Source organism: Fringilla coelebs, assembly GCF_963513975.1.
Source record: "Fringilla coelebs genome assembly, chromosome: 2".
In the NCBI taxonomy this organism is placed as follows: domain Eukaryota; kingdom Metazoa; phylum Chordata; class Aves; order Passeriformes; family Fringillidae; genus Fringilla; species Fringilla coelebs.
The window spans coordinates 70,088,136-70,112,847 of record NC_140029.1 but is presented as its reverse complement, the minus strand read 5'-3'; the positions used below and the strand labels follow the sequence as shown (position 1 = coordinate 70,112,847).

At 41.4% G+C, this 24,712-nt stretch overlaps 1 protein-coding gene across 1 annotated transcript in view; it reads left to right on the top strand.

The window, feature by feature from the left end:
• Window positions 1-4,537: 4,537 nt before the first annotated feature.
• The window catches only part of MTUS2 (microtubule associated scaffold protein 2), a gene marked incomplete at its 5' end in the record, with an annotated part of 156,573 nt that continues 136,398 nt past the window's right edge, over window positions 4,538-24,712 (top strand). Inside the window, 3 exons of the mRNA XM_084201322.1 lie at window positions 4,538-6,829; window positions 12,777-13,017; window positions 22,464-22,670. Of these exons, the coding sequence (XP_084057448.1) occupies window positions 4,538-6,829; window positions 12,777-13,017; window positions 22,464-22,670 (2,740 nt within the window). The remainder of the gene's footprint in view (window positions 6,830-12,776; window positions 13,018-22,463; window positions 22,671-24,712) is intronic.

Genomic DNA, 24,712 nt, shown 5'->3' with positions numbered 1-24,712 from the left:
TCCCAGAGAAGGCCTCAGTGAAGCTCTGCCTGCTTTGCGAATCCTCCCCAGTGGCATATCTTGGGACAACTGTGCATTTCAGGAGGCATCTGTTCCGTTTTCTGTAGTAGCTGTAAAAACCGCATGTTTCCCACCTCATACAAATATATCCCTCGTGGGCTTTCATCCGTCTCCCTGCATCACTGCACTGGTCAGAGAGCAGCAGTGTCTTTCTTGTGGGCCAAGATTTCTTCCTGAGGCTCTTTTTCTGCAGGAGTTTATCTGCGGGTGTTGTGATGCATCCAAGACTCTCATCCTTTGGATGCCTGCTCCTTGTACAGAGGGTCGCAGAGCTGGAGTTTGTGCTCAGCCCTTGTCCAGGATGCTCCAGGAGTTTAAAAACTTGGAGCTCTTGATCATGATGGCCTCTGAGGGAAATGGCTGGAGATTTTTCACTTTGTTGTGATCAAGCAGTCGTAGCTGCCTTCTGTGAGGACACACACCCCATCAGGCTCCTGACTCCCCTCTGAGTCATGGCCAAGTGGCTGGTGCACAGGTTCCCCCATGTATCACAGAATCATAGAGGGGTTTGGGTTGAACGGGGCCTTAAGGATTTTTTAGTTCCAACACTGGACTGCCTGGGCAGGAACACTTTCTAGTGATCAGGTTGTTTGAAGCCCTGTCCAACCTGGCCTTGCACACTTCCAAGGATGAAGCAACCACAGCTTCTCTGGGCAACCTATTCCAGTGCCTCACCACTCTCACAGTGAAGAATTTTTCCTAATATCTGTTCTAAATCTCTCTTCATTTAAAACTATTTATCCTAGTCCTGTGAATATCTGCTCATGTAAAAAGTAATTTTCCCTCCTTTTTGTAAGCTCCCTTTAAGTACTAAAAGGCTGCAATGAGGTCTATCTGGAACCCTCTCTGCTCCAGGTGAACAACCTGCATGTGTAATCCCATTTCTTGGGCAGCACGACCCACTACCCCATAGGGTTGAGAGCTTTTGCCTTGCAGGAGTGGGCAGCTGACAGGGGATGCTGGCCCATGGCTGACCTTTCACAAGCCTCTGGCTCTGCCCCAGCAATTCACAAACTCATTGTTTTCTGTTGTTTGTGGTTGTTTTGTTTTGTTTTGTTTAATGGTAGTAGCAAGAGGCATCAGTTCGTGGCAGATGTTTAATGGAGTGTTCAGGTGCTTCTCATACACATGGTACTAAAAGAGCAATCAGTCTAAGTCAGGCACAGTATTACCAGAACTCCCAGATGTTTTTGGTGTATCTTGCTGTAAATATTCTGGGTTTAGACTCTCAGTACTGGAATGGGTGAGCAGCTGTAACAGCCTGCATTAGGAAATGTTTATAGAGGAAGCAAAATTCTCAACATGTTTCAGGTTTTATTTCTTTATTTCCATTTTTATTTGTACATGTGCTTTGATAATTCCTTTGTATATCTCATAGTTATTGCTGTTCTATTTTTGTGGCAAATTGAAAACAGAACAAGCAAGCAATATTGTGGAATTTTTCACAATTTTTATTTTTTCAATTCCTGTTGAGGATAACAATATTTCTACACTGCTTGTTTAACCAAAAAAAGCACTGCTGTTGTTATCAGAAGCGAGCTGCTGCATTCTTTTCCAGCCAGTTTTATTTTTCAAACTTGGGCTCTACTGATGCAGTCCCTGCTGGATGTCCTGGGGCAAAAATCATCCAGCTCAGCTTCTCCTTCCTCCTGATGTCTCCAGAGGTTAGCGTGAGACCTGCTGGCCAAATGTAGCTTGGAGTGTAGCGGAGGAACTGCAATATCAGATGGGAAGAAACTCTTGTAGGCTTCTTTCCTAGATCATCATTAAATGGGCTCAGGTTTAAAATAGAGTCTCATAAGAGATAGACATCTTAGAAGGAACTTGATACGCTGGAGTTAAACAGAAGTATTTAATTGTGTTTCTGGCTCCTTGAACTTTTCTTCTTCCTGTGGGATTCATAGCTAAACATAGTCTGGTGGATATAATTTTGTTCCACTGTCTAGCATGTTCACATCACTTTGTAAAGGGTTTTTGTTTTGGTTTTTTTTCCACAAATACAGTTATAGATCCTGCCAAGATGCTGTGACATGGAGAGCTATGACTTCATTTTCTACTCTCAGTGGTTCAGAGGGGATATTTTTACATTATACAGTATCAAGAAAATTTTATCCATATAAATCCTTACACATGCCAAGTTCAGTCTTGAAGATTGCAGACATGTTTCTTGTCCAGAGTCCCTAGTGATATGCTGCTAAGTGATGTAGTGTTGTCTTTGTTGGGCTTGAGACTCCTCTTACTCCCTTCTCCTGTTCTGAGGAGGGCATCTGAAGTTAGGAGATTCATGTTCCTCTCATCTCAGAGCATTCCTGCACAGTAGGGAGTGACTTCAGATGTGTGTATGTCAGCCAACATCAGTCAAGAGAGGTGAGTAATAAAAAATAGAGGAAGAGCCAGCAGAACCCAGACACAGCTGAGTCTTTTCATCTCACTGACTCCAAAGAGCATAGTGAAGTTGAGTCTGGACAGTGCCATTTAAAATAAACTATCTTGCAGATAACCCAAGCCAAAGCTTCTTAAATAGCAGCTGTTTACAGAGGAATGATCCAATCTAAGGTCCCAAATGTAACACAAAACCATGTATCTTACTTCCAAATGGGCCTATCACAATATGTAAATGTTCAACACATTGACTGAACGAAGCTCCAAAGTTTGTATTCCCTAGGAAAATACATTATCTTTTTATATTAATTTAGTAGGAGTCCTGTATGTTCTATAGCAGAATGGAACCTTGTATTATTTACAAGCAGTGTAGTTAATTTAATGGTAGTCATAAAATACATTACAAAGTTGAGCAGGCAATATTCTGCAAAAAAAGAAAATATCTTTGGGTAGTTGTATGGGTGCTAATTGTAAGAGTATAGTGGATTATTCAAGTCTTTGACATCCCTAATCTGAGGCTGGATGTCACAAGAAGAGATGAAATTGGAATGTTGGGGGCATAGAGTCCATCCTTGTCAGCTTTAAGGGGTTAGTCTCAGCTGGCAGCACCCTGAGGTTGAGCAGAGCCCTGTGTTTGAGGGGGGCCAGGTCTTTCCTGACCTTCACGTTCATAAATTTGTACTACAACATGAAGCCAAAGTGCTTGGTCTGGTCTCTGAAGCACGCCAGCACAACTTCTCTGCACACTGTGAAGATGCTTTCAGGGAACACAGGGACCCAGACTGGCACCCAGATACTGTAGACACAGCACTGGACTTATTCTGCTCTTCTAATTAGTGCCCCTGTGAGCCCCTGGCTAGAAACCCAGCGCAGCTGGGAGTATCACAAGCGCTTTGAATTCCAGCTTCTGGGAAATGTGGAGCATGTTCCGGTTCCCAGTGTTCATGTTTCTTTGTGATGAAGGGTATGAACACACAGGGTACAAGAAATATCTCAGAGAGTGAATTTAGGCATGGAATAGACAGAAATCTCACCTTCATCTTGTTGGAGGTGATAGAAGGCAAAATGTGAGCTCCCGAAGCCAAACGTGTGAGGGAGCCAAAAAGAGAAGCACTGTATTGGGATTGGTGTACAATCCTCTATATTTAAAAATACACACATGCATCTGTCTCAGAAAAAATACAATTTTTCTTTGCAGGCCTCCAGCCATAGCTTTTGCTTTTTTGGAATCTATAGATCTGGCTAAGAAACGTCAAAGGGGGTGGGGTGTTGGCACAAGAATAGCAGTGATTTCTACAAGGCAAGGAGAGAAACCCATAAACAACTTCTGTGGACCTGGAATTCTATTATTGATGACTAATCTATAGAGTGATGCTTTAAATGCTTCAGTAGCCACTCTTGGTGTAGTAATTGTTGAAGCAATATGCAAATGTTTAGGCCCTCAAGACTGGATCCCACCCTCACCTGGCTATTTTTGTCTATTTCCAGTTGTAAACCTATGTCTCTTAAAAACAGTAACAACCACTCCTCTAACCAGGACAGTTTTTGTTGTGTAACTTCTCAAGTCAGAGGTCTGTGCTACACTAAGAACTTTTGCTGGGAGCAAACCTGTAATTGAAACAGCATTTGAAGTGTTTGAAAACACTCTGTCCTGGGGTTATACCTAGGAGTGCTGTTGATTTTAAGTTTGATTTAGTTAGCATGATTCCTGACATCAGTGTAATGTTGTCTGTTTGGGTTTTTGTTTTATTTGTGTTTGGGTTTTTTTCCCCTTAGGTTGGCTGGATTAACTGGCTCTCATTCAGAGGGAACTTGGCAGATCTATTTTGCTTTTGTTGAACCTCCCTACAGCACATCATAAAGATTTCCTAGGTCCAGGAGCTGCAGAAAAGACAACTGAGCAGCAGAAAAATGTGACTCTGAGAAGAGACTTCAAGCCTTCTGATGATGAATTTTCTACTGATCAGTTCTAATTTAAATATATAACTGAAGCATGCGTAAAAGTTAACCTGATAGGGAAAAACGCCTTCTCATTAATTAGAACTGCCAAAAAAAAAAAAAAAAAAAAAAAAAAGCAGTCACTTGAAGCTTCAAAATGAGCGGTCCACTAATTCCAAACAAGTCATGTTATTCCCAGCTTCACGACAACCGCAGTGAAATAAGAAACAACAATGAAAGCATAGTGAATGTTGGGGATACAAATGCCAACCAAATTGTAACAAAAGTTAGAGCCACTGACGGGGATGTTAAGAAACATGATTTGACAGATGAGAGTGGGAATATATACTCTGGAGAAACAGAGAAAGTGACTCATCTGCCTACAGAGCAGAACAAACTTTTGACCTTCAAAGACTCTCGAACCTGTCACACCAGTGCACAGGAAAGTAAGCTGCCCTCCACCACAAGCAGGGAAATGGGGAAAGATTGTAGGACCAGCGAAGCTAAGGATATATCAAGGCATATCAGGATTAGCCGAGGACAAAGTCTGTCCAATTTAAAAAGTAGCACAAATGATGCCAACCTGGAGATTGTCTCCAAAGGTAATATTGACTTCACCCAGAACTTTCCTAAGGGAAAAATGTCCAGGACTGTGGAAGTGGAGAAAATAAAAAGGCTCTCTTTGGGCAGACCAAGTAAATTTTCTCCTCAGCCAGAAACATTTGCAAAAGACGGCGTTGGTCGCGTGTCATGCAAACGTCTGCTTTCTGCATCGCTGGACTCCATTGACAGGTCTCACCACTTGGTAGGAAGTACAGAGAAATCCCAAAAAACATCCACGGATCATTTTCTTGGGATGGTGTTTTGTCCACTTGACAATACCTCAGAGGAAAAGACTGTATTTTATTCCACACCATCTACCTCAGGGAACAAGAAAACAAGTAAACCAGAAAATGTACCAAATGTTAGCATTGAAAGCACATTGCATACTTCTCATTCTCAACATTCAGCTGTTAAGCTCAATGAGGTTGCTAGTAAATCAGAAGCACAATTAGGTCAGGGTGATAAAAGTAAAAAACTGGAGCTTAGGACTGCACCATCTCTACAATATAAAAATACTTGTCCACAAAAGATAGAAAGAATTATGCTGGTAGAGTTCCTGGGGTGTCCAAGAGCTGAAAATACAGCAGTGCAGGAACAGAAAAGCTCTGGGTCTGACATGTCAAAATTTCAAGTATCCCGTTTTCATGACACCTGTAATAGAGTAGAGGACCCATTGTCAAGCCAGGTAGTAACTCATCCTGATGATAAATTGCAAAATGATAACATCGCCATCAGTAGGGAAGGAAGAGGAAGCAATGACAGTGACAGCAGGGCAACCAGCCAGGCTGGTGAGGAATATTTTACTGATGAGGAAATGGAAACAATATTTCCACTCACCTGTGGTAGTAAATCCGGCATCAAAGTGACACCGAGAAAAAACAAAAATTTGCATGAAGTTGACACAGGTTGCACTGAAACAGTTGGTGAACAGGTATCTCCTATACAAGATATTAATGCACCTGACAGCAAACCCTTGGAAGTTAATGAGAATAAACTGATGCTAGTGAAAGAAAGCACAGAGGATGCTGCTGTGCCTGCTTCTGATCCATCAGATCATCACAGAGCGCACAGTGCAAGAACAGTGTCAAACCAACAACCTGACAGTCACAGCAGTGATGTGGAAACCTCAAATGTTTCCAGTTCAAGTAAAGAAACAGCCAATGTAGAGAAAGATCCCCCAGGGGAAGCACCAGAGAGCTGTAACATTCCAACAAAGGCTGATGTAATTTTATGTGTCCCAACTCCCGTGCGCCCAACGACAACGCCAGATGTTAATGGTCAGCCCACACTATCCAACAGTAATTTGAAAGACCTTTATGCACTTCATGATGACAAATTGTCACCCTCCTCAGTCCTACCTCCCATTGACAGCACACAGTTGTTAAACTTATCCCCTAAAGTGCCTATCAAGGCTGCTTGCAGCAGCGCCATCCCAAAACCCATCCTGGTCCACCCCAAGGGCTCCCTCCCAGATAAGGCTGGTGTGGACAGTGACTGCAGTGAAAAGCTGGAAGAAGGCGTTGAGATGAAACCTGCCATCCCCCGGCCCAAACCTGTGAGGCCCAAAATCATCACGTACATTCGGAGAAGCCCTCGTTCGATGGAGCAGCTCGACCCCCTGTTCGCGCCGGCGGGGCTGCCCTTCGACGGCGCCGCCTGCAGCGTGCCCGTCCCTGCGGAGCAGAAGGCGTCCGGCGGAGGGGAGGCGAAGCCCGCCAGCGTCCTCTATGACAAATTTAAACCTGACCTCCAGAAGCCAAGGCTCTTCGGTTCTGGACTAGTAATGTCAGGAATTAGGCCCCCAGGTCATCACTTCGGTCCGATGAGCGAGAAGTTTCTGCAGGAGGTAAGTTTCTGCAGCTTAGACAGCTGCTTTTGTCTGCCAAGTGGTGATTATTTGCTTATTTGCTGCTGCCAGAAGTTAGTTCTCAAACCTCAAATAAGAAATAAATCCCAAAACACTGTGTGTTCATAAGGAATAAACTTACCCAACTGTTTCTGGCACTGACCCTGTTGTGATATCTTAGCTGTTACTGGAAGTTGTTACTGTGTTCTTCCAGTATTTTCCAACATATTGATCACCTGCTTGTATTATAAATAGGGATGTTTAGAAAGAAAAAGACATGCTGAATTGAATAATTTTTTTTTTTTTTTTTTTGCTTCCCAAAGAATAGTTTTGGGAAATGATTGTAATTTGCCCATAGAGACTCTTCCTTCCTAATGGGAAAGTTGGCAAGTTTTTGTAGACAGAGCATTAGAGGTCTACACTAATTCCATTCTGTTTAGCTGTATGGAAACCCAGAGACTATCAGAGCTCTTTTTGGATTATACAGATAATACAAAAGAAGATTTACTTTTGACTAATTTTAATGCTGTTTCTTACACTGAACCTGCACCTCAAAAAAGATTTCTTGTTTTCCCTGGAAAGCCATCCTGAGCCAAAATGTGATGGAAATCCCTCTAGATGCCTCTGGCTCCAGACATCTCACTGTGTTTCTGCCTTGCTAAACTGGGCAGGAGCCTTGGGTTCCCAAAATCCTTGCTGGGAGGTGAGCACAGTGGAGGAAGGATGAGCTTGCTTGGTAGGTGGAGGAAGGACAGGGAAGAGCAAGCTGTGTCTGTCATGTGCTCTTGCATCCACTGCTTGGGATCAGTGGATGCAGGTAGTTCAACAACCAAGCTTGAGGTAGTTCAACAACCAAGCTTTTCATAGAAACAGTGAAGATAACACAAATTCTTTTGTTTATAAAAAGGATAGGGTTTTTTGTTCTCTGTCTTGTGGTGTTATTAAGGCTATTTTACTTCCTACCTGATTCTATACCTACACATGGTACAGATCCAAGGAACTGTATTGAAATAAAAAATTTAGTGAGTGTTGGCAGTCAAAACCTGGCAAATACCCAAATTAAGATACTGTGTGTGAGTGCAAATTGACCCTTACGGCATATTAACTAGAAACCTACTGAAGTGAGCAAAGATTATAGTTATTTCTTATCACAAACACAGAAAGAACAGTACTTGCTCTCCCTTTTCCTTTAACTTCAGCTTTCAGCTCTGTCCCTTGTATTTTATGTCCAGGGAATGAATTATTAAGGTCTTTGGGAGATTGTCTATTTCAGCCATCATTAGTACATTTTCACAACTGCCTTGTAAGTTGAGGGGAAATTGCTAGGTTACTGCTGTTGAATGCATGGCAATGGAATGAAAGCCAAAATGACCCAGACTGGGCACTGGCTGTTTGACTGTTTATAGAGTGGCATGACCCTCTGGAGACCACAGATGTCTGTGAGAGTTGGGGTTCAGATAATCAGGCAGGATCAGCAGACCCATCAGTGAACAAAGGGCAGATTTCTGAGCACTGCTGAGGACTTTTCAGCATGAGAAGGATACGGGTTGGGGCAAGCCTGCAGTGGATTTTCTCTAGACTAGGGTTAGAAGTAGGACACATGAGCTGGAGAGGATCTTCCCTTATTCCTCCAAGAAATATGACTTTTGGTGGGGATTTCAATGAGGGAACCTGTGAATCCAAGCAAACTGCTTCTTCAGAGAAGCTGGACTGACTGGAGAAGCGGCTGAGAAGAAAAAGTCAAACTGTGGTTTTCATGATGAGTTTGCATTAGGCCAGGATTCAGGAGCTGACAGCAGAAGATGGAATCTGCTTTCTTGGACTGCCACCTGGCAATAACCTGGCTGTCCTGCCAGCTGGAGGAATACAAAGGGGCCTGATTTGGTTCAGTATGAATCAAGAGAAAGGAAAATGATCAATCCATGAAGGTGAACAGATGCTTAAAAGAGCAGCTGTGCACAGTATGGGTTAGTAGCAGATGAGTGATGTGTAATCCAAAAGAAACCAATTAGGATGCATTGAAATAGATCCAAATCGCTGAGCTGAAGGGAGAATGTGAAAGACTCAGAGGTTTTGGAGACAAGGAGACTCTGGCACGATGGCCACTGTCTTGGTTAGAGAAAAAAATCCCAGACTGACCTATTTCACACATCCAGTATTGTCTTTGGAGAGCTTTGATTAGCTCCTTATATAGCTATGATAGTGTTAATATCTGTAATCTCAAAGCATCATTCAGCTAAGTGGTAGGAACAATTAAATACCCCTCTGGGTGCTAGGCATGGATGAAATAGGAAGGAGCTGTCTTGGGCAGGGGACTCCAAGAAAAGGCCTGGAGAACTCTATGAGAAATACTCAAGGGCTGTCTCTGTGCAGAGGGAAGACTGCAGGGCTCCTTGAGCCGCCTGTGCCAAAGCCCACTCGGGGCAGCTCAGACAAAAATCCCAACTCCAGCATGAAGGCAATCCAGCTCTGCTGAGGGTTTGGGTCCACAGTGGAATTGAGTAAAGGCTGAATGGGCAGCCTTGCCTGTGGAATTAGCAGCTCCCCAGTGCTTTCCTTTAGAACATTGGCAGAGTGTGTAGATAGATCTTTCATGCCTGTCTTCATCAAAAAAGGAAAAGAGAAAAGAAAAGAAAACCACTCAAGGTGAAATGCAAAATGCTTAAAACCAGTCCTTTTCCAGGGCAGGTCACTGCTGTCCACATCCTTGATCACAACCTGGGCTCCCCATCTCGTTGTGGACCTCACCCTCTTCTAGTCATCACCAGCAGGTCTTTGTGGGCTCTGTGTTCTCCCAGTTGCCTCTGTGGGAAGTTACAGGGCAAGTCAAGTCACAGGGACCCTCAGACTGTAGCTGTCCTAGTGAACTGAAAAGTGAAATGACACGGCCTCCAAGGCTCAGGAAAGATTGTCTGTACTGCTGGACTGGGAGCAGGCTTCCCAGCCCAGGATCAGCGTGCTCACCCAGAGGCTGCTGCCAAGGGCCAGCATGGATAGCCTGGTCTGCAGATAGAGAGTTTACCTGTACAGGTACAGTCTGTGCACTGTCAGACAGTGGTTGCTGGCCACTTTATTCAACATTTAATGGCTGCTGCCAAGAGCCCTGATCTGGTGAGGGTCTGTAAGGAGGTCTGCTGATCACCAGCTCTCCTGCCTGCCTCCCCAAGACTGCTGGCCCCACTCAACTTCCTTTTTGGGTCTGTTCCCCTGCACAGACATCATTCTGGTCCGATGGATGGACTAAAGTCTGTTGAAACAAAAAGCCTGTGAGGTAAAAAGGACTTGGGGGAGTTGTTTTATATGTAGTCAACCCAAAAGTTTCTCCCCTTGATCCTGTTATTTGAACTGCCTGAAGTGATGTTGCCAACTCTTTTCCCAAAGAGTTGCCTGAAGCAGGTGCTTGACAAGCAAATTCTTCCTCGAGGCGTTAATGTTTGATGGTGTTATAAACAAAGTACCATGAAGGAAAGTGTAAAGTGTTGGGCATCCCTACCTGCTGGCCATGCTGCCAGCTCTGCTCAGGAACACCCAGCCTGTGGAAATTCCTGTGTGCTCAAAGTATTTGTTGCAGACTTTTCTGGCTCATTTTAACAAATCCATTCATGGGTGTGTGGGTAATGAGCAGACAGCCCCACAGAAGAACCCTCTGAGCCGACCTTCTTGGTGGACAGGCTGCAACAGATCATTTCCCTAGAAGTCCCTCATACAAAAACAGGCTGCTAACAGGGATCATATTAATCCACATCTTTCTGAAGGGCTTTAAAATGGCAATAATTTTATACAATTCTATTGAATTTTGTACTTCATAAATTCACAGTTAAATAGAAAGGAAAAAATAGTATATATTTATAACAAGTTCATGTCCTCCGAAACTGGGATCTTTAAAAAATAGCATCCAATTCTTGAGAGATATTTGGGCAAATTCAGTTGGACTTGATTATCTTAAGGGTCTTTTCCAATCTAAATTATTCTATTCTAAGTTCTTCTCCTTCCTTGAGAAGAGCTTTTATGCTTGTGATTGATTGGTTTTGTGTCCATGTTTGTTGCCCTTCTTTGTTACTCTTAGCGTACTGTCAATAAAGAAAAAGAAATGGGGTGAGAGAAGATTTGAATAAACTGACCCAGTTTATAAAAAATGCTTACTTAAAGGTTTTCTCTTTTCCTTATACTAAAATACTTGGCATTGGTGCTTAACTTTTATTTAAGTATGAAATGATATTATGCATAGTGTAATCTGATAGATATAAATTTATCAGGGAGAGAGAAGATAACTGAGGCTTATCCAGAAAAACAATCTCATATCTAGAAGCTGTAAGTAAGAAGCCAGACATCTGCAGTCCAAGTCTGCAGAATCATTCATATTATACAGCAAAAAACTGCATCCTAATTTTAAATAGGTCATAGAGTATAATGAAAAAAGAAAGAGAAAGATATAATGGCAGGAAATAGGACTGCAAATGGAGGGAAAATGTAGGGCAAAACTATAAAGCACAATGTTGCATCTGCCCTCCTAGTTCCTGTGCAAAGGCCTCAAATATTCTTCTATATTTCATAGTTTAAGGCCAATCTTGTCTCTTAGCATATTAAAGATTTGCTAAATTAGGATTAAAGCTCTTGAAGGAGCTAGGATCAAAGCTTTTATAGCCAATGTTGAAGTGCATATTCTAATGCTTATAATTGCTAAATAGAAATTGATTTGGCATATTATATGCATCATAACTTACAGCAGAGTTAATTAATTGGCAGTTACATTTCTTCCTAGGTAGCCTGTGGCACTTTTTGATTAATTTTTAAACAAATTTAGTTCAGATTTCCTATTTCTTATGCTTTTTTTCTTTTCCCATGGCCTAAATGGGCTGAAAAAATATTCATAGGTCCTTTCTACATTATGATGATATTGCAATTTATAAGAAAACGGTGAAGAAGTTGGACTCTACTCAGAAGAGCAAACAGTTCTTTGCAAATGTGAGAGATCAAAACTCTGCACTCTTGTCCTGAGTCACGAAGCAGCACAGAAAAGTGGGAGTCAGAGCCCAGCCTGAATGCACAAAGACACGAGGGCTGAATCATGGAACCAGATCATTCCTCGAGTGCCAGTTCAGTGCTCTGAGCCAGCTATGAGCTGCAAACACTTTCAGCTTGGGACTTACTCTGCTGTTCTTACAGTAAATGGCCATTAGAATACTGAGAGATTTGACACTGATTTTAACAACGCAGCATCTATTTGTGATAAATAGCAAAGGTTTCACATTTGCAAATCTGATAGGTTTTTTTTCTCCAACCCTCATGGGCATATGGATTTTATAGCTCTGAATTGGATTATTCCACAGGCCTCTGAAAGCATGAGTTAGAGAAATGTGCTCACATCCACAACCAGGTCTCTTTCCAGGAGTTAGAGGGGCAGAGATTACAATGAACATTTTGTAATGAGAACATACTGGGGGTTCTTTTTTTTTTTTTTTTTTTTTGTCACAGAAATTATTTGGCAGTACAATTTCTCTGATAAAATGTACCTAAACAACTCCAGCTTTATTTTTAGCTATCTAAGTTAAAACCAACTTCTTCCAGAATTGGGCAAGAATATTTTAAATAACTTCTAATAAAAATTCCTTTTACACAGTCTCTTAGTATATCTACCTCTGTAAATAATATAACCTTTCATGACTTAAAAGTATGCTCATTTTCACTAATTGAAGGCCTTCCATTTGTCCATTTTCTTTTAGGGAAGTCCTCAATTCTTTATTTGGGTGTAGTTGCATATTGAGAGTGTAATATACATGTTTTTGAAGAGCAATTAATATAGTAAGACCATAAATTTCTGAAAGTTTGCAGTGCTATGAGGACCAGATTCACAAGGAAGGAAATTTAGCCTTTACAAGCAATTTGGAGCTCCATATTGTCTGGGTTTATTGATTTGTTGTGCAATATCTGTGTTATTTTTCTGCAGGTGGGGGAAAGGCCTGCGAAAGATGAATTTTGCCCTCCACCGTACACCCACTATGAGGTGTCACCGAGCTTTTATCGATCTGCCATGATCCTGAAGCCACAGCTAGGGCTGGGTGCAGTGTCCAGGCTGCCATCTGCCAAGAGCAGGATTCTCATTGCGAGTCAAAGATCCTCAGGGAGTTGTCTCCATCAGCAAGGAGAAATAACAAGTGCTCCCAGCCTCTACCATCCTGATGCTTCAGGTAAAGTGTGAACGTTCTTTCCTTTCCCTTTACTGTTGTCACCAATAAGATGCCTGTTTTTTTGAGACAGAAAAATCACAAAATGAGTAACATTTTGACCTGATCCTACAAAGCCCCAACAGCACCCTTTGAGGTGTGTCTTTTTATCCTGCAGCAAGGCTGACTAGGGAGTATGGGACTTGTGCAAAGGTTGTTTAGCAGGTCACTGCCAAAGAAAGAGAGCAGGTTTCAATAATCATTCTCATTTTTCATCTTTTTATCTTCCTCCACCTTGTAGATGCCTGAAAAATCTTTGGTTTTGTTCTGGGGAAGATAATGGGACATTTTCTTCCCCCATGAAGACCCCACCGTTCAGTCTGGATTTGACACTCCCCACCACGTTGTGCTCTGAAAACCTGGGCAGTGTTCACGTGTGCCAGCAGAGATCTTGGCTCTCTGAAGGCCTGGTGTACACCTCTTTGGAGGCAACACTTCTAATTCCTTTTTCTTCCTAGCTACTGCCCAGCTCAGCATGATCCTGGGCAGAATTACAGGGGAGGGAAAAGCGCAAGAAGAGGTGGAAGGAGAAATGTTCAATGTCACAAGAAAGAGAGAGTAATTACTTCTACAGGACACTCCTTAATAGCCTGGAAAAGTGTGGAAGTTTAAAAATGCACAGGGGCAAGTTCAGAGACAACTGGAAATCAGTCATTGTCAGGGTGAAGTGCAGCAGCTGTTTAACAGCCTAGAATTCTGCAAGATTTTTAAAAGTAGTCAAAAGGGCTAAAGCTAATTAATGACTTAAGGTTCATATGATCTCTTGCCCCAGGATGGGATTCTTTCTGATGTATCCTTATTTAACCTGTTCATGAAAAGCTATTTATAAAAACTTTCTATATGAGATCTTGGAGCCTCTGAGAGCAGGACTGCTCCAAAGCATTGCCTATTTTCAAGTTAAAAGTGTTCCCTAATGTTTTGCGTAACCCGCTTTGTTGCAGTTTGGTTCCTCTTTCATCTGGAGTAGTTGTGGGGTCTTTTCCTCTTTGCAGGCATTTGAAAACTTAGCATCTCTCCCCAGCATCCATCTATACTAAGAAGCAGGAGAAATTTAGAAAAATTTAGAATGGAGATGCAACAGAGCATCTTGACTTTACCCTGAGAGGACAGCGTCAGTCAGTAAGACAGGCTGACAGGATTTGGGGCTTATCAGAAAATCAAGATTCTCTGTAATACAGTGCCTCTTGCCAGTATCCTTTACTATCTGACCCTGCATGTGGAGTTTATCTGATGCCATTAGCAGAAGGTGACCATACTCAGCTGTATGTGACTTCTGAGACACCCCAAGATTGCAGGCTGGACTGTAAATACCATTTCAGCCCTGTGACTTGAGTCAGCAATGAACATGGGAAAACAGGTGCAGAGAGTAATTGGATCATAATTTCCATTTAAATGAAACTGCAAGAGTCTGTGAGTTCAGGATATGAGTAGGGTAAGCCCTTGTTTTATAGGAACCAGTTTGGGAGATAGATAAGAGAGGAAATGCAAACAGAACCCATTACCAAATAAACGTTTTTGGGGTTTTTTTCTGATCCTCAGAAATTAACACTGCCTTCATTTATATTCATCCATCACCCATCCATTATCCACATTATCCTCCATCATTGATGCTAGCAGACATGGCTTTTCCTTAGCCACTTTTAATCCATGCAGGAGCTTGTCTTGCATGCATTCATTTACCATCTTCTATGTTATGTGACATTTTAAAATCTAAACAGGATCAGCTTATCAGTCCCATTTTTTGTCTGTAGTACTGCCTTTAAAAAAAGCCAGTACATGAGGAATGTACATAAGTAAATTGCATGAGCTGGTACTGTGATTCTATTCCACTAAAGTTGTATTTCTTAATGTTTTCATATTTCTCAAAAGGGTTTTTTTGTCATTTTTTAAATTTAAAAAATTATTTATTTTTTTATCTGATTTTTTTTTTTTTACTGATTATTTTTTGGTCCTTGTCTGCTTTGGAGGTCAAGTTTAATTTATAGCTCTCCATAATTTCCTTCCTACAACTGTTATTTTGCTTGTTTCTAGTCTATTGATACCTTGCTGTTTCAGAAAGGGTATAAAAGACAACTCCTGGTAGTCCAATAATCTGTCTGTCATCTCTTTCAGGACCCCAAAGTGTGTTTCATCTGATCTTTGGGCTCTGACTGTTTTATGGATTTCAAATTACACAAGACTTGTTCTGGAGAGGTTGCTAATGTCTCCAGTTTTTCACTGTCCACCCCAGGACACATTGTTTTCACTTCTGGCATCTCACCTTCCATTTTCCTTGCAAGATGAAGAATGTGTTTAATTTTTCTGCAATACCTTATTCTGTTGCGAAGTACTTTTCACTGCTCTCCTTTGTTTCGGTGTCTCTTCCTACTTATCTTTTGTGTACTTCTGAAATCTTATGTTGGTTTCTTTACATTCTTTTTTTTTTTGGTATTTTATTTCCCAATTATCTATTCAAGATTTTGTTATAATCACCTTTTCCTTGACTAGAGCCTTTTTCCTTGTATGTCTCAAATGACTTAATCCTTCTCACAGCAATGTATAACTTCATAGGTCTGCTTACCAGGCTTTTTTGTTTTTAATACTTCCTTTTAAAAAGAATAATTAATTGCTCATGAAAGAGGCTGAGGTGACAGAAGATAATACAAGACTAGTATAGGAGTGCAGAGGCATCAGAGAATTGATTCCTGTGCCTGTATCCACAGCAGAGCGCACATGCAGACCAGAGAGGGGTTGCTGGTTGCCGTAGAAGGGATAGATGGGGACAGCAGACAGCACCCCCTGGCAGGCCAGAACTGTTGGGGTGCTAATTAGAGGAGCTCATAGACCTTTTAGCCATCTTTGTTAAGATACCCAACACCATTTTCAACCACTTTCCCTTAATTTGGCTGTTAGTTGTAGTATTGTTTGCAGTATACTTGATCTGCATCATTGGTCCTGCTGCCCTGTTTGAAGCACAGGATTAAACACAGCTTTGATGGAGTCATATTTGCAAACATGAGTAAATTACATGCATGAACATATGAGCAGCATCTGGGATGCAGAGCCAGTAAGACTTGCCTATGAGTGTTGTGGGGTGTGAGAGCTTGGGTAACTTCAGCAAAAGCAGCTAGGGACTAAGGGGCATTTTTCTGTCAGGGATACCAGGCCTGCCTTCAAGATTGCTAATCAGCATCTCTTGCAGCTTGATCCTGAGCTTTTAATCCAGTTTCCAATCCTGGTGATATCAGCCCTGCCCTGAGGTAATGGAAACAGAAGGATCAGCCAGTTGCTCTCCCGTGACAGAGTGTGCTACCGCGGAGCTCTTACGCTGAAATCGCTGTGGCGCGGTATCGAGGACAGCAGCGGTGCCTCTTAACGAGGATTTTATTCCCCTTTGCCACGCCATTCATAAGGCAGCAGTCTGGTTAAGCAGCACTGATAAGCTGGGTGGTTTGGCCCATGTATAATACTAATCCTCATAAAACTGACTCTGCAGTAATTGATAATTAAATCCCTGAACTGCTGCGATGGACTGCAAGTATTATGAGTGCATTAAGGGTTATGTTAGCTTTTACGTTATGCCAAGTAGAAAGTAAAATAATGATGAGTGCTCCCTCAAGTGTGATCTCTTAAGTGTGATGCCTTAAGTGAGGTTGGATCAGTGATCCTTCTTCATCAGTAGGATGTAGGACACGTGTGGCATTGGCTGCAAGTGCCTTGTTGAGCAGTGCTGTTCCTTCGGTGGTGCTTTGCCTCAGGTGGGTCAGGCAAGCAGCCTGACTGTAAGAAAAAGCGATCTGCAAAGTAGGTAAAATAAGAAGTCACTGAATTATGATATACTTATAGGTTCCATGGAGTCTCTGAAAGCTTGATATTTGTTTATTTTACGTAAATAGACTCTGTTCTTTCTATGGGAAACTTGTAAGTCAAAATAAGCATTGAAGCAAACTGTATGTATAACATGTGAAATATTAATATGTTTTCCTTGGTTATAAAGACTTCTTGAAGCAAGGGTGTTAGGATTTGCATTCATTAGCTGGTTATTTTGACGGACTTAATGTCTGATTTTGAAAAGTATAACAGAGATCTCATCATTAAAGCTTCACTTTAATTATGCTCATTATTTTAACTTAATTCTACATTTTTCTGCAGCGTTTTGGGGTATTTTTTTCTCAAAGAGTGCGTTAATGAAATGTTACTTCCTTATCACCTCTCTCTGTATTAAACTTGTCAGTCCTGGGGGTCTAGCTGCTCCTCTCATTTCTTCAATGAAAGCTCCTCTCATTGCTTCAATGAAAGCAAGTCAACTTTCATTGAAGACAAAATTTACCCGTAAATCAGGACTGCAATATTTGTCATTCCTCGGACAGACAGAGATATATGCAAATATCTGTGTCTTTGCATATGTATAATGTATTTCATCTCAAATGCCACAATATGTCTACAGCTTTCACCCAGCAGGAAAGCTTTATTTTCATGTTTATTCTCAGGAATAAACAACCTAATAATAACCTAATAATTGAACATGTAAATTAGATTTGATGATAGAAAAGAGGCTTTGAGGTAACTTCCTGAAGTATTGCCTTACTGCTAGTCCAGTTCTGTCTGTACTTGCAGTTTGAGGTTCTTGGATTTGAACTGGCAAGCTTCTTAACTGGCCAGAGGGATAAGGGAATAGTTCACAGAGGCAAATGTTCTCTGTCCTCCACTAACCTGCAGAGTTTTCAGTTCACACTCTCTATTTCCTTTGAGAGAGCAATCTGACTGTACTTCATTAAAAAAAAAAAAAGTATCAAAAAGTTACTTCCTCATGAATTTTTTTAAGGACATTGTCGTCTTACTTGAGACGTTGCCATCTGCCACCTCCCTGCTCCAATTACTGTGTTTTCGAGGAACTCAACCCCATCACATTGGAAGGGTTGTCTATATGACAGTTGTACCAAGCTGTCGTTCGTAAGGACGGTATGTGGAGCAGTCTGGGTGTAGGAGCAGGAAAATATTCCTACCTTGCCTCCTTCCTGCTCACAGCCAAGCCTTGTCTCTGGCTGGACATGCACCCACAGCCCTTCTGAGCAGGGGGGCAGATGAGATGCAGCTCCAGTGCAGGGAAGTGTTCTGGCTGCTCTGGGCAGCCAGTGGAAAATGCACTGAGTGAGATTCATGCGTGGATGATTTCTGTGCTGCACGTTTTTGAGGGATGCCGTGCTTTTCACAGTAGCTGCCGAGAGAACACGGACATTTGCAGCTTGAATGAGTTGTGAGATGACAAGTTCTTGGGGTGTTGAAATTGTGCTAACCAGCCTTGGTTTGCCTGGGAACTGGGAAGGCACAGAGCAGTTTTTGGTGCTTTTAAATCTGAATCATGAGGAGGTGAGCATTTACTACCATATGATGGTGCACTGGCCCATCAGAAATTGATCAACGTTCAGCAGTAGCAACTGTTTGGCCTTTGGAACAGACCTGTCCCAGGCTTGAGGGTATTTGGGTGAGAGACCCTCAGGGCAGCTGGGCTCAACCTGCTCACTGCTGCTTAGGTGTACACCATTAAAGCCTCTGTTCTGAAGCCCCTTTCCTCAGTTCTTGTTGGAGAGAAGCTGTTATGTCTGTACAGGGAAACCATAAATGCAGCAGTACCAGAAAAGATTTCTCACTTGTGTGATTTGTTTTTAATCTGCAAAGATACAAATGGTTAACTCTGAGCTGGGTTAACTCAGTTTGTGTTATCTCTAACTGATGTAGTGATATTGGAGGTAAGTTCTTTACCATAGATTTCCCAATATGCAGTGAGAATAGTGATGTTCAGATCATCAGTAAGTGAGAGAAAATGGCATGTAATGATTAAAGTTTTAATAGAAATGCTGGTTAAAAAAAAATAAATTTAAAAAAGGGAAAGCAAAGAAAACGAAAAACCCTACAACCAGATAACAAAGACTTTCCAAGGATCCCTGAGTTATGGAGTTTTAAAGTCTTGAACTGCTACTCTTTTTCATAAAAACATATCTGTATAACTCATTTCTTTAATTTTTCATTCATTTCAGCTAAAACATATTTCAAATTTCACAGTGAAATTACATGAAAGTTGCTTTTTACCCGTGCACGAAGATGCAATTCTTGTGCAGTGGGGATGCATAAGAAGTGAAGTTCAGACTTTTAACAAAGTCTCCCCAGGCACATCTAGTTTGTGTCAATCAGTCACGAACTCAAAATGTTTTTATGTTTCTGGATGGAAACAGCTTGAAGTGTCATAGAAAATCACTTGTGTGCATACAGACAACAATACTTAATTCTATAATTAGCTTCAGGCAGTGAGACAACTAGAAAGATTTTTAAGCTTATTTTGGCAGATTTTCATTAAAATAAAAGCTGCTCATTAAAATAACTTTTGTTTTGAACTCCCAGACCTTGTTTGCAGGAGCACTTCTATACTTTTAAGGAACAGAAATAAAGTGAAAAACATGCATGAGAAAACTTGATGAAGTTTAGAAGAGAAAATATATACAATAGGCTGGTGTCTCATGTATTTTAATGAGAAGGAATACACAAAATTACTTAGCTTTAAGGATTTGAATGCATCCCTAATGAGGATAATGTCCTGCCCCCAGGTCCTCATGTTGCAGAAGAACTGGATTACAAAGAAGAGAAGTGAAAAATAATTTAAGGATGATGATGAGTTCAAGATGCAAAATATTGTTAGTTCAGGGGGAATTGGAATTGAAGTCATAAACTAGAAACACACAAAAAAGTATGAGAAAAAAACACTGAATCCTTTGCCCAAGTCTGGAAGAATGACTTTGAAGAAAAAGTAAAGATGGTTGGGCAGTTTGTAACCAAAACCCTTTTGGTTTTAAGGAAATTCTTCTTCATTCATGGTGCTTGGTCACAAACTGCAGAGAACAGTCAGTCTGGGGCTTCTTGTGAGCATCCCTGTAGATGAGCTGGGGACCTAGGAGTCTCAGGTGAGCCACACTGCCCTAGGCCAAGCACATTTGAAATGCTTTTTAAATAAAGCCATTTCTGACTTCATTCCACTGCCCCAATGGAATTTCCCCTGTTTTGTTGCAGGAAGTCTGTGATATTTATAGTTTGTTGCTGTAAAATGGAAATATCTCTCCCTCCACCTCAATTTTCAGAGATGCTTAGGGAAAAGAAATCCCAGCTTAAGTAGTCCAGGTGCATTTTTTGGGAAACCTGTAAAACCCACGAGAGACAGCCCCACACCTTCTCCCTGCTGCCACTGAGCTGGGCAGGTTCCTTGCACCTGCAGCTGCTTACCACGAGTACTTGCCTCTCCTTCAGATCTGGAGGCTGCCTGGGCTTGGTCCTGTCACTGGTGCAGCACATGGAGTGTTTTGCAGTGGGTAGGGAAGAAGTCTTGGCTTTGGAAGCAGTCTGGGTGATTTGCAGCCAGCCATAAATCAGCTGCAGTAGACCACTGTCAAAGGAGCACTGCACAAACCTGGCAGTGAACTGATGGTGGCCCTCACTGCCTGTCTCTGCTCTGCCCTTCACCTGCACCTGCAAACCATGGCTCCCTTTGAGCCCCTCTTCACAATATCCAAAGGAAGCCACATTCAAGATCACAGTCCAAAATTGCCTCTGCTGGTGCCAGGGATGGGGAGTGGATGGGGATTTTAGTAGTCTTTTATTACTCACTATAGATATTTGTTATTCTCCTTTGGGTTACTCTGCACAGCATGTACTTCTCTGGGCTGGCAGAGGTGCTGCAGACATCCATCTCCTTGTGTCTTAATAAAGGGCTCAACCTGGGGAAAGTGGGTACAAAAATGCATTTTTAAGAGCCTAGAGTATATAAATTGCTTTATTCATTGAGCAAGGAGCATTTTTTTACATCTTTGCAGGAATGTGTTTTGTAGGAGAACAAAACTCTTTTTAGCTTGGTGTTACACCTATTTGTGTTTCAAAAGGAAAGGCTTAGTTACATGAAACAAAGCTTAGCATTAGTATTGTGATGAGGTACACAAATATCTTTCAAAATCCCTGTAACATTTTTCTGCTCAAAGGAGTTAGTCTTGCTTTCTCTAAAGTCTTCTCAAAGTGAAATGCTTCATTAAAATTAATAAGGCTGTGACCTACATAGTTTACAAAAGAATTAAATACTGTAATAATATGACCATATTCTTACTGTGCAGTTAATTTGTGTTTTTCTTTATATTATGAATGTTTACTTCTTCCTTTGAAGTTTGTGTCGGGCTAGTGTACAAGTAGTGTTCACTGAATAAGAACAGAAAAAGGATGACTTTGTGGCCTTTTCTGTGGCCTTTTCAAAATATGTTGATAGCTTTTAATGCTGCCTTTTCTCCTATCCCATTGGTCCTGATTAAGCACTCTAGCATCAGATTTTGGAGATTGTTGTTAATATTTTTTTTTTAAGCCTGTATTTATGCTGCACAGAATTCCACAAGGAACAGGAATGTGATATTCTCAAATCTAGGAAGAAAAAGCTCTGTCCAAATTGATGTGCACTTGGGGTCTAGAGTCACTTGGTACCCAGACCTTCCAACCAAAAGTAAAATCTAATCTTTGCTCCTTGACCTTGAAGGCAAGACTGCCATGATCATGGACCTTTGGCCTGTGAAGGAAAAAAAGAGCATTTGTGAACCTGTGTTCCGTATTTGCCTAGAAAAGTTTGCCTGAGCAAGAGCAGCGGCGTACAGGTTAGGACAGCAGCTGAAGACAGATGGGTGGTTAGTAACCACAGGCAGGCATCACAGCTGAACTGCTCCTGTGTTATAAACACTCCAGGTGTTGTAAACCAGCTTCTGGCACTTGTCTGAGACCTGGTGGATGTCACTCACCTGGGATGATGTCTTAGCAGGGAGAAGTCCACCAGTGGAAATGGCCAATGGTATGTTATAAAAGTAGGGCTTTACAGGTCATGTCCTTGTTCCCAGGCTTGGCTCAAGAAAAGGGAATTTTTTTTTAGTGGAATTTGAAAGAAGAACTTCAAAGAAGTGTTTTCTTTGAAATACAAAGAAGTTCTGTGTCCTTGAAGAGGATTGTTGCTGCTTTACAATACTTTCCAAAATTGGAGGTTATGAGTACCGTGTTTGTCTCTGTGAGTTTTTTTAATTGGCTCACAATAAATGTAAAATTAGAAAGTGATACAGCATTGAAGAAGATAACATGAAAAGAAATTCGTAGCAGTGTTGAACTATGTTACTTTGCTGGAAGTTTGCGTTATGCCCCCTGGGTACTTGGCACATTTCACCGTTTAAAAATGATTGTGACCTGAAATTTTTCCACCAAATGTCTTTTCAGTGCAGCAAAAATTAAAACATCACTGCAGTCTGATCAGCCATTTAAACTTGTATTCAGCCTTAGTACTGCCTTTATGTAATTGGGAGATACAGGTAATGGTCTCCCATTAGTTAACTTACTTAACAAAATTTCTTTCTTTTTTCTTTTTTCAGTTGATCTTAAGAAAGGATCATGTCCAAGTGCTGCAAAATCAAATCTCCCCAAGCCCTGCCCATCTGGACTTCGTCCCCCAGGTTATTCACGGTTGCCAGCAGCTAAGCTGGCTGCATTTGGGTTTGTCAGGAGCTCAAGTGTGTCCTCTGTCTCCAGCAACCAGTCCAACGACAGCGCTCAGAGCGACCAGAGCAGGACAACCAACCGTAAGTCCCAAAAGTGCCCTTCTTTCCAGAGGGATATTAAACAGATGTGTTCCAGGATTGTCCTGACTGTAGTCTCCATATAGTTCAGGACGAATGAAATCTGTGCAGTACTCGCTAATCTCTTCTGTGCCACTGACTTTGGTCTGGTATCTTGATTGCCCAGTGAAGTTTAAAAATATGAATAATAATTATGAAATATTAATAAACAAGAATTAAATTCTAACAGCTGTTTAAAATATTAATAGTAACGGATGAATAGGGCCTGAATGTTGAGGAGGTGGTTTTCCTTGCTACAGAGACAATTCCGTTAAGAGTGAATCTGAGGCATTCTTTCTTGTACTTTGTTTTTACCCGGAACACGCCTTCTTACAAGCTTGAACAGTAAACAGAGTGAACTGTGTTTGGCAAGTAAATGGCTGCCAATGCAGAACAGGACAAATATTATCTAAAATAGGAGATATATATCTTTCTCATCTACTTTTCTTCTGCTTCTTAATATTCAGTATAATAAATTCAGCCAGTGATATGAAAAATTGAGCCAGTGGTATGAAAGAGATCAGGACTGATATTGTAGTACATCTACCAGACTTTGAATGATCCCCTGGCAGAAATGTCATTCCAAATCCTATTTTCTGCAAAGGCTGTTAATTTTATTAAGTACAAAATAATACCCACTGGATTCTGCAGTCGTTGGGAAATGTGCACATGCCCTGGGCTCAGAGCAAAAAGGGGGATTGAGGGATTTTCATGCCCGTATTTCTTTGAAGACCAGATTGAGCCTGAACTGTGTCAATATCAAAGCAAATGGTATCAGCCCAAGAGGGGTGCAGACAGGGCTACCAGGTGACAAGAAGCAGCTGAGGAGGCAAGACGCTGCAGGCTCCTAAATCTTTCACTGTTTGTATTAATTTTAAATTAATTAAAATAAATACAATTAATATAGTTCAAAACCCTAAGGATTTTCTCTTTCCCCTTTACATGGGATGATTGAAATGCAAAAGACTAATGTCAGCAGGGACTTTTAACTTTTCCAATGCCCCCAAACATGCTTGTATCTTGTTTTTGGTTATTTCCTAAAAACTTTACTTTGAGGTCAGTCACCCCCCTTTGCTCTGGGCCTTTACCCTACATTTATACCTTTGGAAGACTTCTCTTTTTATCCGGTGTTGTCATCTTTTAGTCTTTATTTAAATAAAACCTGTGTTAAGGAGAGAATTACCTGATATCTGATTAGATCTAAACTATGTCTCTGCAAGTAATATTGTTGTTTAGCAGTTTTAGGTGTGAATCTGAAAAAAATGACATCTTAGGTACAGCACTCTCCTTGAACGCACCAGCTGTATACAGGTTCATACAAGTCTAAAACCAAAATACTCCAGGCTGCTGAATTTGAATAAATTGATTTCTATTAAAAAAACTGTGGAAGAAGCATTAGCAATCTCAGGCATAGAAAGTTGCATCTGATTCTTCAGTTCTCTTAAAAGAAGTTGATTTCATTTATCTATTCTGGTGTATTTTTATATTATCATTGTACATTAAGCCCATAAAAACTGAAACCACATTGCAGTCGCTGGAAGGACATGGAAGCATTTGGTTTCAGCTGACTCAGCTGAGGATGGTAGTGCTCTTTAGTGTTGGGATCAGGATGATGTGACCGTCTTGTGCATGTTACAAGATCAGTTTTGATGGCTATGAAAATTACCCAGGGGAAGTGTTCTGCTTGTACGAATTCATGTAGAGATGAGCTCAGCCCATCACTTGATGAAAATCAGCATCTATAGCTTTGCTCTCGCTGCCAAGTTAGATAACTCATGGAAGCTGTTGTGGAGTTTCCCTCCACCTCCATGTGAGAGCAAGAGGATGAGCCCCTCCCGAGGGTCGTCTGTCTCACATGGCTCAGACATGCTCAGGTGTCTGGCCCAGAAGTCTTTTACTTGTCTGTAGTTCCAAAAAGATAGTGCTTCCTCCTGGACAAAGGTGAGGGAAGGAGAAGGCGTGTTGCCAAGCAGGTGAGGGCACATCTGGTGTTTAGGGTAAGTTGG